Raw genomic sequence first — 20092 nt, forward strand, 5'->3', positions numbered from 1 at the left:
AGAGAGGTGGACCATCTGTAGATTTTGTGAGTCTCTAAGCTGATAAAGACCCCGAGGCCTCGGGAGGTAGAAGGTGCCCGACAGAGGCCACCCTCCCTGGCACGACCCAGGCAAAGAGCGCGTCCCCGAAGGGAGCGTCTCTGGGACAGCGGCCTTTGGTGACCGTGGGAGAAGTGCCGCGCGTCTCTTTTTCTGACTGAATAGGAGCCACGGGGACCCAGGACACCCGCCCTCCTTGGAGATGCTGCTGGTGAGCGTGGGGGCAGGGCGCTGCAGGACCTACCTGGCTCACAAAGATGTTTCCAGCCACACTCAGGGTCTCAGTGGCCATGGTGCCCATGGTGGCCTGCATCAGCCAGCTGATCTAGGAGGCAGAGTGCTCTTTGTGGGCAGACGTCGGCAAACCCCAGAGTTGGAGAGAGTCAGGGGCGGGGTGGAAATACCGGATAAGTCTTCCTCCCAACTCCCAGCCCAGCATAGCCACCCCTCACCTACATTTCTCCTTCCACACCTCCACTGATGGGGGCTCTCCTCTTCCCGAGGCCACCCATCCACCCGCGAGTAGCTCCGATTATCACAGCAGTGCCTTTAAAAAGCTGTCTCCATACAAAAAGAGTCCCTGGACGAATATATCTGAGAGTTGCTGGACACACACATCGTGGAGGATACCAAATACGTATCAGCTTAGTAAAGACTCTGAGAAGCCCTGTACGAAACTTATTTACGTTCGTCCGGTCCAGCTTCGCAAAAGTATTTGACCACAGGATCCCTGTACCCAGTGACATGTGTTAACCTGCGGTGGAGCAGGAATTTGGGAAAAAGGCTCTGGAAAACATTGTATTAGAGACGGTGTAGACCCTGGGAGCAGGGGATTCTGGGAGGGTGTAGACTCTCGGAGCAGGATTCTGGGAAGGTCCCGGCCCTCAGAGAAGGGGAGTTGGGGGGATTTCGGGGTTGGGTTTGGAAGCAAGGCATTCTGGGAGAGCATGAGCCCAGTGAGTAGGCAGGCGTGGGAGAGCCCGGCCGTGGCATTGGGAACTCACCTTCTGGATCACCCACTGCATGAGGCCCACATAGTAGAGAACCGACATGACACAGCTGAAGAAGATAACGATGGGCAGAACCTGCCAGGCAAGAGCACAGGCCCCAGGGTTAGAGGCAGGTAGACCCCAGACAACCCACTTTGTCCAGGGCCGTGCCGCTCAGGGACCTGACAGGGTCCAGGAGGAAGCTCTGAATTCACTGCCTGAGGACACATTCGGGGCCTCCTTGGAGGCACTTTCTGTCCTCTCTGTTCCGCTCGGAACATCCCCCCGGCCCCCTCCCCCCACAGACGAGGCCTGTGCCATGGAGGAGAAGCAGGACTCGAGTTCACCCCTTTTATTACCTCCTCGTCTGTAAGGTGGGGATAAATGCCTGTTTCTCAGGTTCTCGCGAGGGTTAGAGGAGCTGGCTCAGGGCCTAGCACCTTGCACAGCGTGCACCCCCTTCACGAGCGCGGTCCCTGGCCCACGAGGACCCCTCCGGTGCTTTGGGCCCGAGTGACAGTCTCTCCGGCACAGCACTTCCACTCAGGACCGACGAGCTCAGAGCCAGACCCACGTGGGCCCGGCAGCCGGTCCCTCACGCTGTCACCACCTCTCTCTGCCAACTCCAGGCCTCGTCAACTCTGCCTTCGAAACTTCCCTCGCAGTCCTTCCCTCCTCGCCAGGGCCCCGGCCCCCAGCCCGGCGCCTCTGCCCTGCGGTCTGATTTATCTCAGCGAGGCCTACAACCACTCGGATGTCTCTCGGTGGAGGACGGGTTTCAGGACCACGGGATGACCACGAAGCAGCACACGGAAAGTCTGGAAACGAGACTGAGGGGCTCTCCGTGGGCAGTTAGGGAGAGATTTCCGAGCGAGAAGAGGGAAGGCGTGACCAGGCGTGTGCTGTGCTATCCGGTGTCCAGGGGAGCACGGGGATGGCATTGTGCGTGGGCCTGTGTGGGCACGGAGTGTCACTAAAAGGGTGTGCAAGGGAGGCAGTGGCCTTGGGGCGGGAACTAGGTGACTGTCCGTGTGGGAGGGAGACTTGCTTTTTACCGCCTCCCCCTTTTGTGCTGTTGGGATGTGTTCTCTGTTCCAAACGGTTCTAAAATAGGTTATGCAGAAGGGCGCCTGGGTGGCTCAGTCAGCTGAGTGACTGACTCTTCATTTCGGCTCGGGTCATGATCTCGTGGTTCGTGAGATCGAGCCCCACGTCTGGCTATGCGCTGACAGCGTGGAGCCTGCTTGGGATTCTCTCTCTCTCCCTCTCTCTCTCTCTCTCTCTGCCTCCCTCCTGTTGGTGCTCTCTCTCTCTCTCAGAATAAATAAATAAGCATTAAAACAATGAGTTACGCAGAATTGGTAATGGTGGGCGCACCCTACGCCGAAACGTTAGGTGGGGAAGCTAGAGCATCGAAAGTGTAGAAAGGCTGGGAGACGGCGTGCCCGAAAAGCTGCTCTGTGTGCTGGGACTGCAGAAAGTTGGGTTCTTCCTTCCGTATTTCCCATTTCTCTTCTACTCCTGTAATTTTCTGTGATAGGTGGCCTCTTCTCGAGGCGGGGAGCCTGGGCGGAGGGGGGGTCTGGGCCAGCTCAGCAGCGGGGTTTGGGACTTGCTGGGTGTGAGATGCCTCTGGGGCAGCCACGGGGTGGGGTGGGGGGGCAGATGGATAAAAGGGTCAGGAGCTCAGGGGGGAAGGTCTGGGCCAGGGATGGATTGGGATGCATCTGCACGGAAGTGTAGGTTGAGACCATGGGATAGATGCGATTCACCGAGGAAACGTCCCTGAGTGAGGAGAGCAGTGAGGACAGAAGACAGGGGCCTGGGGTCAGCATGGGAGGGGGGAAGGGTAAGAGGGGGCGCAGGGAGGGGACCGAGAAGAAACAGAGAGGTTGGAGGACCTCCAGGCGAGGCGTGTGTTGGAAACCGAGGACGGCTGATCAAGAAGGGTGGTCGATCAGCCGTGCCAGACGTGTCAGAGAATTCCAGAAAGGTGAGGCGCGCGATGGACCACTGGCACCTAGCAATTCAGGGGTCGCGGTGGAGATAGTGAGTGCAGGCAGCTGTTTCTAGAAGCTTAGCCGTGCCGGAAGGAAAGGTGCCCTCGGGAGAGGTGAGGGTGCAGGGAGAGTTGTTTTTGTTTTTAATACGGAAAGTCTCGTGTGATCACATTCAGGCTCTAGCTCAAAATGAATCAGGAGTGCGGGATGGCCCCCGAAGAAGACAGAGGCTCCACCCCGGGCAGCCCCCCTAGAGACGAGAACAGGCCCCAAGGTGTCCCCCCTCCCTTCCCAGATGGAGGCTGCGGCTGGATGTGGACCAGCTCCCCTCCGTGGGCCTCACCGCGGTGGGGGCTGTCACCTGACAGGGAACGCAGGCTCTGGAGGTCCTCCTGTCCCGTGACTCGTGCTGACTGCCCAGTGCCGGGCACACCCCCAACACGAGGCTGCTGACGTCATCCGCCCTCCCTCGCGGGGAGACACAGAGACAGTCACGTACTGTCTAGACTGCTTGTCCAATTTATCATGAGGGACTGCTCGGCAGCCTGGCAGGGCGGCGGCCGTGGCTCAAACCAGGAAGGACCTGACTGCAGAATTGGGACTTTCTCCGGGCAGCCACCAAGAGACATTGCCTACCCGTGAGATGCGGGTCTTTGGTGGAAGGGAAGCTGGGTTTTGCATGAGGCGGCGGCTCTCCGGGGAGGGAAGATAAATAGGAGAGAAGACAGGTGGCCTCCCAATTTTCTAAGGTGGCACAATTCGTCCTAAATAAGGTCCCCGGGACCCATCCGATCTCCCAGCCTGGGAGACGACTGTGGGGCCTGTAGCCTGCAAGGAGGCGGAAGGCAGGATGGGCAGCTGAAGACGGCGATGCCGCGGTCGGGTGGAGGGGGGGAGTGCCATCGGGTCCTACTACGTGTCCACACGCGGTCCTACTCTGCGGCAGGTGCAGTGCCCAGCCTGTGGTGATTCGTCGATCCTCAAACCAACGGAGGTACTTGTAAATCCGCTTCACCAAAGGGGACACTGAGACCGTGAGACGTTGGCTGCCCGCCCAAGGTCACACGCCTGCAAAAACAGAGCGCTGCCCGGCCGCTGAGCTGGTTGCCAAGGCCCTGCCATGAGCCTGCGGACGTCTGCCCTGTTGCCTATTCTGGAAGCCCCACTTCTCTGTCTCAGGAGAGGCATTCATCTCCGGGAGCGAGGGTATAGCAGCCATACACACGTCCTCACCGCCACACGGTGGAACCCAGAGCCGGCTGGTCCCTCTAGTGTGACTGCTCACCCATAACCGAAGGAAGAAGGGGCCTCCAGTTTGCCGAGGCCAGTGGTTCTCAAAGCGCGGTCCCTGGACCAGTAGCATCACCGGAGAATTGGCGAGAGATGCAAATTTCGAGCCCCACATCTGGAGTTTCAGTTTCAGCAGGTCGGGGGTGGGCCTGAGAATTTGGGCCTGAGCGTTTCCAGAAGCTGTTGGTGATACAGGTCTGTGCCACTCTGAGAACCACTGGTCTAGAGTTTAGATCATACGCTCGGAGCAAATGTCAACTTGTTATCAGGAAACGGGGTTCGAAGGCAGGACCAGACCCACTGAGGACACGGCCCTGATGCTTCCTCTTCCTGGAGGAAGCTGAGCCAGGCTTTCGATGACTTCCTGATAATGAACCCTCACAGTCCAAGCTCCAAAGGCCTAAGCACTGCAGACCGGGTCCTGTCGCCAACCCCACAAAACCCCACAAAAATCCCGAACCACAGAATCTAAAGTCGGTCAACAATGCATTAAAAGGATCACATACCATCAGGGCGCCTGGGTGGCTCAGTCGGTTGAGTGACTTCAGCTCAGGTCATGATCTTGTGATTCATGAGTTAGAACCCCACATCGGGCTCGCTGCTGTCAGCACAGAGCCCGCTTCAGATCCTCTGTCCTCTCCTCTGCACCCTCCCCCCCGGCCCCCACCTCTCAAAAATAAGTGGCTCAGTCAGTTAAGCATCTGACTTTGGCTCAGGTCATGATCTCACGGCTCGTGGGTTTGAGTCCCGTGTTGGGCTGACAGCTCAGAGCCTGGATTCTGTGTCTCCCTCTCTCTGCTCCTCCCCCAGCTCAGGCTCTGTCTCTCTCTCTCAGGAAATGAATAAAACCATTAAAACAATAAAAAAAAAATAAACATTTTAGAAGGATCATACACCATCATCATTTGGGATTTATTCTAGAGAAGCAACGATGGTTCAGCATCCACAAGTCCATCAACATGATAATACGCCACATTAACAAGACCAAGGATAAAAATCCCCCCCCCCCCGCCCCCATCATCTCAGTAGGTGCAGGAAAAGCATTTGACAAAATCCAACATCCATTCATGACAAAGCTCTCAGCCAAGTGGATGTAGAAGGAATGTACCTCAACATAATAAAGGCCACATATGACAAACCCACAGTTAACCTCATCCTCAATGGTGGAAGGCGGAAAGGTTTTCCTCTGAGATCAGGAGCAGGATAAGGAGGTCCTCTCTCTTACCACTTCTATTCAACATAGTATTGGAAGCCTTAGCCAGAGCAATGAGTCAAGAAAAAAAGAAATCAAAGTTATCCAAATTGGAAAGGAAGAAGTAAAACTGTCCCTATTTGCAGATGACATGATACTACGTATAGAAAAACCCTAAAGGCTCCACCAGACAGCCATTAGAACTGACAAATGAATCAGTAAAGTTGCAAGATACAAAATTAACGTACACAAATCAGTTGTGTTTCTGTATACTAATAATGAGCTATCAGCAAGGGGAATTTTTAAAAATCCCGTTTACAACTACATCAAAAAGAATAAAATACCTAGGAACGAACTTAACCAAGGAGGTCACCTGTACGATGAAAATTATAAGACGCTGGTGAAAGAAACTAAAGATGACAGAACTAAATGGAAAGATAGCCCATGCACATGGCCTGGAAGAATTGATACTCGTAAAAGGTCCATGCTACCCAAAGCAATCTACAAACCCGATGCAGTCTCCACCAAAATACCAGTGGCATTTTTCACAGAACTAGAACAAATCATCCTAAAACTTGTGTAGAACCACAAAAGACCCCGAATAGCCAAAGCAGTCCTGAGAAAGAACAAAGCTGGAGATCACAGGCTCCCTTATTTCAAACTATACTGCAAACCGGAGTAATCCAAACAGTATGGTACAGATGCCCATGCCACCACCGTTACAGAAAGGCAGAGGGGACTTCCTCCAAGGCCACGTAAAGCGGACATGCCTCCTGATTTCCGACTCCCTTGGTCCCTTGCCCAGAGGCCCTCACCACTCTGCCCCTCGTGGTCATGGCCAACTGGCTGTCAAAGTGTCATTCAGAGACCTCTGCAGATACCGGATTCTCCTAAGATCTCTCCTGGTCCCCTCGTCCCATCTCTTTCTTTCTCCCTCCTTCCAGCACCACGCCCCAGCTTTCACTTACTCACACACTTCCCACTCCCTTCCCTGCTGATCATGATCACTGAGCTCACGAGTGACCCCTTAATTACTAACTCCAATGGCACCTCTCCCTCGTCTTTTTTTTTTTTAACATTTATTTATTTTTGAGAGAGACAGAGCATGAGCGGGGGAAATGCAGAGAGAGAGGGAGACACAGAATTCAAAGCAGGCCCCAGGCTCTGAGCTGTCAGCACAGAGCCCAACGTGGGGCTCGAACCCACGAACCAAGGGATCATGACCTGAGCCACAGTCGGACGCTTAACTGACTGAGCCACCCAGGCGCCCCGTCCTTTTCTTATTTGATTTTTTGGGGCCAAACTTGGCATTGTTGACCATCGCGGATGGCCGAGGCTGCGTCAGGCAGACACCCCAAAACCTTGGGAGATGGAAGCATTGTCTTTCACCCAGATGTTCCTCAGGGAGAACATGTGAGCAGCACTCCTGGGCGCAGTATGTGGATGCCCGTTCCAGAGGCCGGAACAGTGGTGAAGGAACAAGTAAACACAAGCTACTGGTCAGCCAGACCCAGGAAGGATGCAGGAGCCTCGGGGGAGGCGGCTGTGTGGGTGGGATGTTACCAGAAGGGAGGCGGAGCCAAGGCAGAATGAGTAACCAAGACGATGCAGCTAAGAGGTGGCTGCCGCGTCCAGTTCATGGCGCTGGACTCCAGGCCAGGAGAGGGGGGCGGCCAAGAAGCCCCAGGCAGAGGCTCGACTTCCTGGACAAGGGACGGGCTGGACCGTGGCCCAGCAGGAAGCAGCTTGGACTCTGAAAATCTGAGTGAGCTCAGAGAAGACTTCCCCGGGGCCAGCATGAACCAAAGGCCTTGGACTAGGTCCACATGATCCAGGGAAAGAAGGTGAGGAAGGCTCCTGCGTCTTCCGCTGGACTTAGCACCAGCAAATCCACCCCAGCTCGAGGACCCGTCCTAAGCTTAGGAAGTGCTGTGCTTATGTGTGTGTGTGTACATGTGAGTGTGCATGTGTGTGAGCATGTGTGCATGTGAGTGTGCGAGTGTGAGTGTGCGCACGAGCTGTTGTGTGCGTGCGTGAGTGGGCTGTGTGCACGTGTGTGCATGTGTGTGCACGTGTGAGTACATGTGAGTGAGCGTGTGTGCATGTGTGAGCATGTGAGTGTGCGTGTGTGTGCATAAGTGTGCACGTGTGCATGAGCGTTTGTGGGCGTGTGTGTGCATGTGACTGTGTATTGTGAGCACGTGTGCATGGGAGTGTGAGTGCATGAGCATTTGTGTGCATGTGTGTACGTGTGTGCGTGTAAGTGTGCATGCGTGCGCGTGTATGTGAGCGTGCGCGTGTGTGCATGTGTGCGTGTAAACGTGTGTGCATGTGTGAATGTGAGCGTGCATGTGTGTGAGCATGCGCATGTGTGTGTGTGCGTGTACGTGCACATGACACAGGGAGGGAGTGGGGAAGCTGAGTAAATTTTGTGATTAATGAATCTTGTGAAGAGGGAAGTCAGTTCCATGGCCATGGAGCATGTAAGTCCTCCCTGATCTGGTCTGTCTTCGCCAAGGAAGCCACTGCCTAATGCACTAACGCTGAGGTTGGCCCAAGGACAGGGCCTCCCAGGGTCCCAAGGACAGTTAGCGTGTGACTGGGAAATGCTGGGGCTGCCTATTGATAAACCCACCTCTCTTGTTTCTTCTTTCTTGACGGGATATCCAAACTCAAAGTCTTTAGCAGCCACTTAATATGTTTTAAATTTAACATTATCGTTATTAGGGCTCCTTTCTGTATTTGGAAGGGAGACGGGATGTCACTGACTTCAACTTACAGGATGAGGCCGAAAACGCCAGTGTCCAGTCAACCTGTTCCAGCCCCGGCTCTGCCCTTACTCACCGGGTGACTGTGCCCATGTCACTGCTCCTCTCTGGGGTGTGGCCTGACCATCCGTAGGGACCCAAAGATCAGTCAGCTCCCTTCCAGCCCGACAGTCTATGAAAGCGTGGTTGTAAAGGGTGATGTGGGGACAGAGACGGGCAGCAGTTGCGCCCACAATCTTCTGGAAAGGGAGAGAAGGTGGAGGACACACAGCTGACTCTGGCGGGAAGATGGGCAGAGCAGCAAGCAAGGTGACCGTTTCGGCGCTAGTCTGTGGGACAGGCAGGGCGGGGACGCCGGCAGACAGCGGCTGTCTGGTCTGCCTCGCGCCCCTTCCTCCGCTCCTTCTGGTGACAAAGATTCAGCATCCCTTTGGGAAACCACGCCCTCCTCCACTCTCCCCCGACGGGCTTCAGGTTTGGCAGATCAAAGCCAATTATTCTCCCTGGTTACAGTTCAGAGACGGCATCTACTCCAAGCCAGGCCAAGAAGGGCCCCCTCGCGGGTTTCCTGCTAGAGCTAGTGGAAATCGGGCTCTCTCTCTCTTTCTCTCTCTCTCTCCTCAGGTTGGTTGGATGTAAGCCACCCCCTCGAGGGAGCCTACCCACGACTAAGACTAACACCAGTACCCAGAACACAGAGCCAGGATACAGGCCAGGTGGATCCCAGCTGATGTTCGGTACCCTGGACTTTTCAGTTACAGAAATTAATCTTGATTTCTGGAGGTTCTGTTTCATTTCCGTGTTGGCTTAAGACAAATTTGAGTTGTGCTTCTGTCACTTACCACTGACTAAGTCAGGAGCTAAGCACCCAGGTCAGGAAGTACAGCCGAGACTCCCAAATGTGGCCCCAGTTATGGCTGGGAGGGACCGTCGATGGAAGGATCTGTGCCATCACTTTTTCTCCCGGGGAGGTATGCCAGCTGTCACCTGGGCCCTGCTCCTCTACCAGACCACAAACGCTCGCTTGGAAAACGACAGCCCCCTGAAAATGTAGCTAATCACAGGGAGCTGCCTGCCTTGTTTGCTATAATGGAGGTTAGCAGAACCACTCTCCTGGGCAATGCCTCTTGGAACGATGGCCTTCTGAGGGTGGCTCGCACTCAATCAGGCCACCTGACCCCCTGGCTGTGGGTGGGAACGCAAGACCCCCGGCGTTCCAATGGCAGGCTCCCACGCCCCGGCCTCGGTGATTGGTCCCAGGATGGTCACGTGACTGAGGCTGACCAATCTGAAGACCGCTCCTAATGCACTCTAACTCAGGCTGGCAGAGAAGAGTTCCCTTCACTTGGGTGGGGGGGGGACCATGCTGTAAGCCTGAGCATCTGTTACTGCTGAGGGCCAGGGGAAGATGGGGTGCTCAAGAGTAAAGCTGACGCCCTGGCGTCTCTGGGGCCCGGGGTCCAGCTTGCACCAGCTCAACCTTGCCTTCTAGTGTGTAAGCCAAGAAACAGCTTCCCTCTCTCCTCCCTTTAAAGCAATATTTTTTTCAAGTTTATTTTGAGAGAGAGAGAGAATACATGCACACACGAGGGAGGGACACAGAGAGAGAGAGGCAGGGAGGGAGGGAGGGAGGGAGGGAGAGAATCCCAAGCAGACTCCTGTCAGCACAGAACCTGATGGGCGGCAGAGGAGGAGGCTAGAACTCACATACCAGTGAGATCATGACCTGAGCCGAGATCAAGAGTCAGACACTGACTAAGGGGGTGTCTGGGTGGCTCAGTTGGCTAAGCATCCGACTCTTGATTTTGGTTCAGGTCACGATCCCACATCAAGCCCCACATCGGGCTCTGCGCTGACAGCATGGAGTCTGCTTGGGATTCTCCCCCTGTCTCTGCTCTTCCCTTGCTTGCACTCTCCCTCTCCCTCTCTTAAAATAAATAAACTTAAAAAAAAATAGACACTCAACCAACTGAACCACCAGTCACCACCCCCCCCTTTAAAGCAAGGGTTTTTTTTTTAATTTTTTTTTCCAACGTTTGTTTATTTTTGGGACAGAGAGAGACAGAGCATGAACGGGGGAGGGGCAGAGAGAGAGGGAGACACAGAATCTGAAACCGGCTCCAGGCTCTGAGCCATCAGCCCAGAGCCCGACACGGGGCTCGAACTCACGGACCGTGAGATCGTGACCTGAGCCGAAGTCGGACGCTCAACCGACTGAGCCACCCAGGTGCCCCACCCCCCCACTTTAAAGCAAGTTTTAAATGGGTTTCTGTTACTTGCAACCAAAGAGTCCCAAAGAATACTCTTTTCTTCTAAGCCAGGGGGCAAACAAACATCTAAGGCCCCTTTGTCACCACTGCCTACTAAGGCAAGTGCTCTGATATCAAGGCACAGAAGCCAATAAGCAAGAGCTTCGGTCCTGGGTTCCAGTCTTGATCCCAGCCCTCCCTAACTTTGACACTTCGCAAGCAACGACCGCTCCGAACCTCAGTGTCCCCATCTGTGAAAAGGGGGTAATGATAGCACCGCCACGGGTGGTCGTGAGGGTGAAGCGAGGGCCAGGCACACGTGCTGGCTGCGTACCTAGTGGCCGTTATTATGATTTCCTTCTCCCTGCACTTTTCTTCTCTGTTCCCCCGAGACCTTGGGTCTAGAGGGCGACAAAATGGTTTCCGGTGGCCCTGGGGCTTGCTGCAAAGCTTGTGTGTAGCTCTTGGCTTCCCTCTGGTTGGGAAGGTCCGGGCCCTGCCGGGGAGGTTTGGAGAAAAAGGAGTTCAGCGGTGGTCTCGGGCCACCGGGAAAGCCGCTCAGGACCACGGTCATGGGAACGGTGGCCCAGCCGGGGACGGGGGCCTGGACTTCCCAGCAGGCACAGGGGGACTTCGGAGAGCGGTGTCCGGGCACTGGGCGGGGCTCTGTAGGGCTCAGGGTCAGTTCAGGGACACAGGATGAGTAAGACCCAGGCCTCTCCTCCTGCAGGTCCCCTCAGCCTCCGTTCCCCACGGTGACCTCTCTCCTGCCCTGTGACAGCCTGGTGGCCCCGGGTCATCATGTGGGTATGAGGCAGCCTCCTCAGGTCCTCTATTCCAAGCCTCCTGGCTACAACCCTTCCTACCCACTATTTTCTTTAAAATGTTTATTTACTTGACATAGAGACAGAGAGAGCGTGAGCAGGGAAGCGGCCGAGAGAGAGGGAGACACAGAATCCAAAGCAGCTCCAGGTTCTGAGCTGTCCGCACAGAGCCCGACGCGGGGCTCGAACCCACGAACTGTGAGATGGTGACCGGGGCCAAAGTCGGACGCTCAGCCCACTGAGCCCCCCAGGCGCCCCTCTTCCTGCCCACTATTGACATGACGACCATCCCAAATCTCCAAAAAATCCCTGCCTGCTCAAAACTCTTTGATAGCTCTGTTTCCTGGGGACCAAACCCAGGTGCCTCCTCCTGGCATTTAGGGCCCTTCAAGCTTCAGCCCCACCACGCTAGCCGTTCGCGCCCCCGCCTGTGCCCCCCCGCCGGCAAAGGGAGCTTCGCCCTGTAGACGACACGCCCGCACTTTCTCCCCTCGGTGCTCATCCCAGGGGCTCCTTCTTCTTGCCTATCTGCGCGTCCAAAACTCCCGTCCTGCATGTCCCGTGGTTCCACGTCAAACACCACCTCCCTGGGGGAGTCCTCCTCACTGTCCCTAGTTTAAACAACCCCCCCCCCCCATGGACGCTTTCGTTTGTGCCAACTGCACTTGAACCTGGCCGCCCGGGGAGGTCGGACTGCAGAGTGTCGTGTGCTTGTCCCTGCAGGGTGACAAGATGCTGGCTGCTGTCTGTCTGTCTATCTGGTGAACGTAAGACGTCATGCCGGAGCCAGTCTTCACGACTCCTCCCTGAAACCTGGGAGGCCCCTACTTGGAAATAGGACTGGGAGGGAGCAGCCCTCCCCAGCCCTACAGGATGGTGTCAGGGGGCCTCTGGAGGGCCCCCCCCGTCCCCCTGTAAAACTGCTCTCAGAGCAACGTGATGGACAAGTTCGTCCCAGGCCACACAAGACTCCGAGAGGACAGGAACCCCGTCCCCTCGCTCCTTCCTCCCATAACTGACATTATTTGAACCACTTGGATAAAGTGGACGCTTCCCCGAGGGTCGCTGACACCAACAGACGCTGTGCGGACCCTCACCACAAGCTGGTGGTGGGGACAGAGGGGCTGGAGACGACTAGACTCGCAGCCTGGCCCAACGTCAGCCCAGAAGTGCATCGCCGAGCCCGTGGCTCAGGCTGGAAGCCTCCGGGGGCCCCAACAGCCCCCACGGGGTGGGAAGGCTCTGGAAACAATGGTCAGAGGCACAAAAGGCAAAAACCTCCAGGAGCTACACATGGGCCCCTGCACAGCAGCCCCGGGGGGGGGGGGGGGGGGCAGGCAGGGAGGGCGCCCTGGAGGAGGCAGCACGGATTCCCGTGGCAGTGCCGTGGCAACGGTGGCAGGAAATCACCCCCCCTCCGCCTAGCACTGGAAGTGGAGCTGAAGCCCAGAGAGGGTCTTTTGACAGCTTGGGCGTGAGGCCAGCAGAGGGGAGCCCCTGAAGGAAGCGCGTGGGTCCGCATTTCCAAACTCAGAATGGTGACGTGGCCACACCACGGCAGACCCGGCACGGGCTGCACCGTCTAAACTCAGGGTTGGGGCTCTACTGTACACAGTAAGGCCTTTGAGTCTCTACGTCGGTTTCCTCTGCAGCAGGGGTGCAATAAACCGTCCGCAGGACGGAAGGAAGGAAAGAGGGAGGGAGGGAGGGGCTGTAGGTCCAGAAAAGTCCAGAGAAGGGAGTCACAGTGTACAGCTGGGTGACAAGGGCCGGCCTCCTGCAGAGGTGACCCTCGAGGGCCTCGATGTAGAAGCAGCCTGAGAGGGTCCTGTGGGCTTAAGAGTTCCCGGGAAGTGTCCCTCAGAGGCCTCGGGGCCCCTGCGGCACATCGGGGGCTGAGGTGAAGGCAGGCGCCGTCCCCGTGCCCCTGCCCTCTCTTCTTGTCTCACGGCAATTCTATCGTTTGGGGATTCGTCTTTAAGGAAAAGAATACAGATACCTCTTACTTGGCAAATGTTACAAAGCACACTGACGACATGCCGGCGGGTGAACGGTGTCGGGGCCCCTCTCGGCACCCCGAGCCCGGAGCTTCGTGGACCTCAAGCGCACGGCCCTCCCCCGACCCGGACCTGGCCCGCGCAGCTTGCCCAGACGTGCCCCGGCCACAGGTACCGGGCAGCCGCTGCTAAGGCCCTCGCGGGCCAGGAGTTGGGCTGACCTGAAAGGCAAAGACTCCCTTGACCATGGCCTCCCCAAACACGAAGCTGGAGCCCGCGTCCGTGTAGCTCAGGAAGATCTGAAAGCAAAAGACAAAACAATGCAAAAACCCGGAGTGAGGCCAGGAGGGGAAGGGGCACAAACAGTGGCCAGAAAGCCAGGCCGGGTGAGCCGGAGGGACGTCGCCTGCCGTGGGCCCATCCAGCAGCCCGTCCAGCAGCCCAGTGCGGGGGAGAGAGGGTCACCGGGCCTCCCGGGCCTTGCGGGGGTCGGGCACCACCCAGCAGTGCACTTCGTGAACACACGTTCACAGGGGTTTGCTCCCCTGAGCACATTCTCCCCGGGAGACACCTTTTCTGGACACTTTAAGGGAGCACCCTCAGGGGCGCCCGGGTGGCTCAGTCGGTCAGGCGTCCGACTTCAGCTCAGGTCATGATCTCATGGTTCGTGGGTTCGAGCCCCGCGTCGGGCTCTGTGCGGACAGCTCAGAACCTGGAGCCTGCTATGGATTCTGTGTCTCCCTCTCTCTCTCTCTCTCTGCTCGTCCCCGCTCACACTCTCTCTTTCAAAAATAAATAAACATTAAAAAAAATAGGTGCAAATGATCAGTTTTGTGGTATGTGAATCTACTACAACAAACAACGGAGAAAACAACTTCAAGAGGCACCTGGGTGGCTCAGTCGGTTGAGTGACCGACCTCGGCTCAGGTCATGATCTCATGGTCCGTGAGTTCGAGCTGCGCGTCAGGCTCAGAGCCCGGAGCCTGCTTCAGATTCTGTGTTCTCCCTCTCTCTCTGCCCCTCCCCAATCACACTCTGTCTGTCTGTCTCTCTCTCTCAAAGATAAACATTAAAAACTTAAAAAAAACACATAACTTCAAGAAACAACATTATTTTTAAATGCACACATACGACAAAGTAAATCAGTTGTAATTTTTTTTAGCACTTTTAACTGTCACGTGTTCCACGTCACTCATGACTGCTGAGGGCCACATGCCTTGAGCCCTCAGTACCCAAGAACCCTCCTGTGCTGAGATTCTTTTCCGCATCAGACCAGCCGCTGGAAGGACAGCTGTCTGCAGGTGGCCCCGGGCCTGGGGGAAGGAGTGGCCACACCGCCCAGCCCCTGCTGCTCACGTGGCCTGGGGCCCAGCGCACCCCCACCGTCCCGATCCCAAGCCCCTCCTTACGGCCCCACCCTCCCCTTCCCCCAGTACAGCGGCTTTTCCCTGGCAACCCGAGTTCCCCTTGTGCGCACCTGGATCTGGTTGCCCATCCACTGGAATGCAATAAATCCTGGCTCTGTTCTGATGACGAAGAGTCCAAGTGCAAACTGTAGTCCGAGGCCCCAGGACACAGTCCTCCAGGATACCTGGCACCCGAGAGAAAGGTCCTGGTGAGCTCAGCTCCTTAGGGGATGCACAGGGAACGGCAGGCGGAAAGGGCAGAGAGCACAGTGCTGCTGAGGGGCTTGGGAGTCTTGGCCTCGTCTGCAGGATAGGACTGGACCCAGCCATGACCCTGGGCCTGTTGCCGATGGTCCCATCCACCCTGCGGTCAGAATAGGCCACACTCTTGGCAGTAATGGGCCTGGGGCAGTGGGCAGGGGTGGGGCACGGTCTAAGGACCCATTGCAAGACTCGAGCCGCCTCGAGCAGGCCATAGCGCTCGGTCCCGGTTCTCACCGGGCGGCTGTGGCCTCCGATTCCAGTGTCAGTGTAGCCTCTGTCTGCCCGGACCTCCCCCCATCTCTCCTCCCCAGGCAGGGCTCCCAGCTGCCCTGACCCCCCGCTCCCCGGACGCCCCACCCCCGGCAGAGGACTGCTTCTGCTTCTCAGCATTTAAGGACTCCTCAGCGGTGACCTTCGAATGCAGGTGCGTGAGGATCTCTGGGAGGCCTGGCTGGAGCCTGCGGGGAGATGTCGGCCACACCGTGAAGTGGGGAGGGATCCTGGTTTCGGGAGGCAGGGAGGGAAGGGGCTGCGGCGCACTCTGGGCCTGACGACTGAGGACTCACTGTGCGGTGATGCTTTGAGCAGGCGAAGAGGAGGCAGATGAACACGCAGATTCCTGCAAAGGACACTAGCTGCTCGGGTCGCTGGCAGGTGTCCAGAACCAGCCACGAGACCAGGCCCAGGAAAGCAGCGAGGGCCAGAGTCCTGCGGGGGAGAGGCAGAAAGCCATCACCCTCAGCATCTTCCCCACCCCTACACAAGGGCACCCAGGGCTCCAGGGGAAGGGTGCTCAGGGCTGGGGGGAGGAGAGAGCTGTGTGACCTCACACGGACCACCTAGCCTCTCTGGGTCTGGCATCCTCATTGGGCAAATGAAGCCGAAGCCCCACACTTCTCCTGGTTGCCAGGAGGACTAAAGAAGAGAATGTGTGTGCTGAGCTTTGCACGGTGCCGAGCACATGGCTCCATCAAGGGCAGGAATTCTCACAGATGCAACGATGCTCAGCCCAGCCTCTGACCTTGCCAGGGTGAGGTGGGGCCTGTGGGGCCCAGGGCTCTGCTTCCCAGAAGCAGTAATGTCAGTCTGGGCAGGTGAGCCGAGCTCCTAGGACCAAGGCTGGGAAGCGACGATTTGTTTTTTATTTATTTTTTTTAATGTTCATTCATTTTCAAGAGAGAAAGAGACAGCATGAGCGGGGAGGGGCAGGGAGAGAGGGAGACACAGAATCCGAAACGGGTTCCAGGCTCTGAGCTGTCAGCACCGAGCCTGACATGGGGCTCAAACCCAGCAACCACGAGATCATGACCTGAGCTGAAATTGGACGCTTAACGGACTGAGCCACCCAGGCACCCCTGGAAGCAACATTTACAGCCCTGCTTCCCTCCCTGGGGCTGGAGTTGGCTCACCTGGTGGGGGGGAGGGTCTGGGCCTTGGGTGCTCTAGGTCCACCCCCGACCCAGTCACTGACTCACCTGGTCCTACTAATAACAGCAAATGTTCACTGAGCACCTATTATGCGCCAGGAACTACACCCAGTGCTGGGAGACATACCGTCCCCGCCCTCATTGTACACACGAAGAAACTGAGGCACAGCAAGGTGAAATGACTTGCCCACGGCCACCCATCTGACAAGTAGCAGATTTGAGACTTGAAGCCAGGCACCCGGCAGAAGTTTATTCTTTTCACTAGCTCTGTGCACGACCACTGGTGAGGGGTGGACCCAGGACCAGAACTCACACAGGCCAAGCCCAGAGTTCACTGCTCACTTCTGCCCGTGTTTCTAAGCGGCTAACACCACTGGTCTGCTGCACAGTTTCTGCCCGTCTCTGTGCCACTTGCCTTACTTACTTACTATTTCTGTTTATAAAACTTTATAAAACCTTAAGTGCAGGGGCACCTGGCTGGCTCCTTCAGCAGAGCGTGCAGCTCTTCGTCTCGGGGTCGCGAGTTCAAGCCCTACATGGGGTGTGGAGACTACTTAAAATAAAATAAATTAAATTTTAAAAAAAGTCAGTGCATGTTTTGGGTTGGGTTTCTGTTGTCATTTGTTTTTTTTTTTTTAAGTTTATTTATGTATCCTGAGAGAGAGAGAAAGCGCAAGTGGGGAAGGGGCAGAGAGAGAGAGAGAGAGAGAAAGAATCCAAAGCAGGCTCCTCACTGCCAGTGCAAAGCCTGATGCGGGGCTCCATCTCATGAATCATGAGATCATGACCTGAGCCGAAACCAAGAGTCGGACGCTCAACCGACTGAGCCACCGGGTGCCCCTGTCATTTGTTTCTTAATGCCTTTATAGAGGTACGACTGGCATATAATAAATAGATGTTGAAAGTGAACAATTTGGTAAGTCTTGATGTGTGTACTTACGTACCTTGAGACCGTCACCACAGTTAAGACACCCAAAACGTTCTTCGTGCCCCTCTGTAATTCCTGGCCCCCTCCTCGTCCCCAGGCAACAACTGATCCATTCTCTGTCACTAGATTAGTTTGCATTTTCTAGGATTTTATATAAATGGGATCATAGAGCACATATCCTTTTTTTATCTGACTGCTCTCACTCGACATAACTATTTTGAGATTCATCCATATTTTTTCATCTATCAGGAACTGGTCTCTTTTTATTGCTGTGCAGTATTCCATTGCGTGGATGGACCATGCTTGGCTTATCCGTTCGCCTGCTGATGGGCATTTCGGTGGTTTCCAGCCTTTGGCTATGACAGACAAAGCTGCTAAGAACATTCAAATAGGTACGCGCAGGTCTTTGTGCAGATTTACGCTTTCATTTTCCTTGGGTCAATACTACTTGGGTGATGCTTTGGTAAGTGGAATGGGTGAATCATGGTAAGTCTAACTCTTTAGGAGACCGCCAAACTATTTCCCAAAATTATTGCACAATTTTACACACCCCCGAGCAGGATGTTGGCGTTCCGCTTCCTTTACATCTTTGCCAACACTTCGTAACGTCTATCTTCCGAATTCTAGTCATTTCCAACAGACATAGAGCAGTACCTCTTTGTGATTTTAATTTGCAATTCTCTAATAACTAATGCTGTTGAGCATCTTTCCATGTGCTTATTCACCACTTACATATCTTCTTGAAAGAATTGTCTGCTCACATCTTGAGCCCATTCTTAAATTGGGGTGTTTTTCTTATTATCGAGCTTTGAGAGTGCTTAATATATTCTGGATACAAGTCCTCGCTCAGATGTGTGATTTGTAAAACTTTTCTCGGAGTCGTGCCTTGTCTTTTTTCTTCTCTTAAGCATGTATTTTGAAGAGAAGTTCTTAATTCTGATGAAATTCACTTTGTCAAAAATTTTAATAGATTGTGATTTTGGTTTTGTTTCTAAGAAATTTACTCAACTCAAGGGTCACAAAGATTTTCTCCTATGTCTCCTTATATTCATTTTATAGTTTTAGGCTTTCAATTTAGGTTTATGATTTCCCGTTGTCAGTTAATTTCCCAAGTACTGTGAGGCGTGGGTTATTATGTCATTATTTTGTTTTTCCTCTTCTTCCTTCTGCCTATGAATATACCACGGTTTTAGCATAATTTGTCAGTATGATTATGTCTCCTTTGAATTGCCTCAGCACCCTTGTCATGAGTCAATTGGCCATATACATGTGGATCTATCTGGACTGTCTATTCTATTCCTATTTGGTCTCTCTTGTCTGTTTTGATTCAGATACCATATTGTCTTGATTACTGTAGCTTTACAGTAAGTCTTAAAGACACATAGTATAAATTCATCAAGCTTATTCATCTTTTTTACAGTTGTTTTGGCTATTCTAGGTTCTTTGCATTTCTATATGAATTTTTAAATCACCTTACCAATTTCTACCCCAAAAGCCCATGATAATTTTGATTGGGATATTAATAAGAATTTATAGATTAATTTGAGAAGAACTGATATGCTGACAATACTGAGTCTTTTGATCCATGAACCTGGTATATTGCCCCATTCTTTAAGTTTTCTTTAATTTCTCTCAGCAGTGTTTTGTAGGTTTCAATGTACAAGTCTGCACATCTTTTTCAGATTTTTCCTTAAGTAATTTACGTTTCATGCTATTCTAAACGGCATTTATAATTTAATTCATTATTGTTTATTGTTGGCGCCTCAAAATACGATTTTTTTTGTATGTTGATCTTGTATCCTGCAACCTTGTTAAACTGACCTGTTAGTTCTATTAGCTTTTTTGCTAGATTCCATAGGATTTTCTGTGTAGACAATGTTGTCTGTGAACAAAGACAGATTTACTTCTTTTTCAATCTGTATGTCTTTCATTTCTTTTTCTTACCTTATCACACAAGCTAGAACCTCTAGTACAATGTTGAATAAAAGTGCCAAGAAGGGACATTCTTATATTCTTGATCTCGGTGGAAAATCATTCAGTCTTTCCCAGTTACGTATGATGCCAGTTATAGATTTTTGTTATTTTGTTAATTCTACTTTGCTCAGAATTCATATCAGGAATGGACGCTGAATTATGTCAAATGCTTTCTCTGAATCTATTGGCATAATAATATGTTCATTTTCTTTTTAATCTATTAATGTGACCTATGATAATTTTTTAGTGTTAAACCAACTTTGGATTCCTGGGATAAACCCCATTCATTCATGTATTATTCCTTTTATATTTTGTCACACTTGGTTTTACAAAATTTTGTTAATAATTTTTTACCTCCTTATTCATGAGGGATACCGGCCTGTACATTTACTGCGATTACTGGTTTGGGAGGAGGGTTTCATCTACCATCTTGCTATTTATTTTCTATTTGTGCCATCTGTTCTTTGTCCCCTTTTCCAATTTTTCTACCTCCTTGCAGATTGACTATTTTAAAATGAGTCTCTTTTACCTCTCTCACTCTCTTTTTTAACTTGTTAGCTATAACTCCTTGTCATGTTATTTTAGTGGTTGCTTTAGCATCATAGGATATCTTTTTTTTTTTTTTTTTTTTTTTTTTTTTTTTTTTTTTCCAAAACGTTTATTTATTTTTGGGACAGAGAGAGACAGAGCATGAACGGGGGAGGGGCAGAGAGAGAGGGAGACACAGAATCGGAAACAGGCTCCA

At 53.5% G+C, this 20092-nt stretch overlaps 1 protein-coding gene across 1 annotated transcript in view; it reads right to left on the minus strand.

The window, feature by feature from the left end:
• Positions 1 to 283: 283 nt before the first annotated feature.
• The window catches only part of SLC28A1 (solute carrier family 28 member 1), a gene marked incomplete at its 3' end in the record, with an annotated part of 30313 nt that continues 10504 nt past the window's right edge, over positions 284 to 20092 (minus strand). The window contains exons 5-9 of the mRNA XM_047861619.1: positions 15585 to 15726; positions 14826 to 14939; positions 13570 to 13647; positions 1044 to 1124; positions 284 to 364 (exon numbers count right to left, since the gene is read on the minus strand). Of these exons, the coding sequence (XP_047717575.1) occupies positions 284 to 364; positions 1044 to 1124; positions 13570 to 13647; positions 14826 to 14939; positions 15585 to 15726 (496 nt within the window). The remainder of the gene's footprint in view (positions 365 to 1043; positions 1125 to 13569; positions 13648 to 14825; positions 14940 to 15584; positions 15727 to 20092) is intronic.

The sequence above is a fragment of the Prionailurus viverrinus genome, chromosome B3, assembly GCF_022837055.1.
Source record: "Prionailurus viverrinus isolate Anna chromosome B3, UM_Priviv_1.0, whole genome shotgun sequence".
NCBI lineage: Eukaryota > Metazoa > Chordata > Mammalia > Carnivora > Felidae > Prionailurus > Prionailurus viverrinus.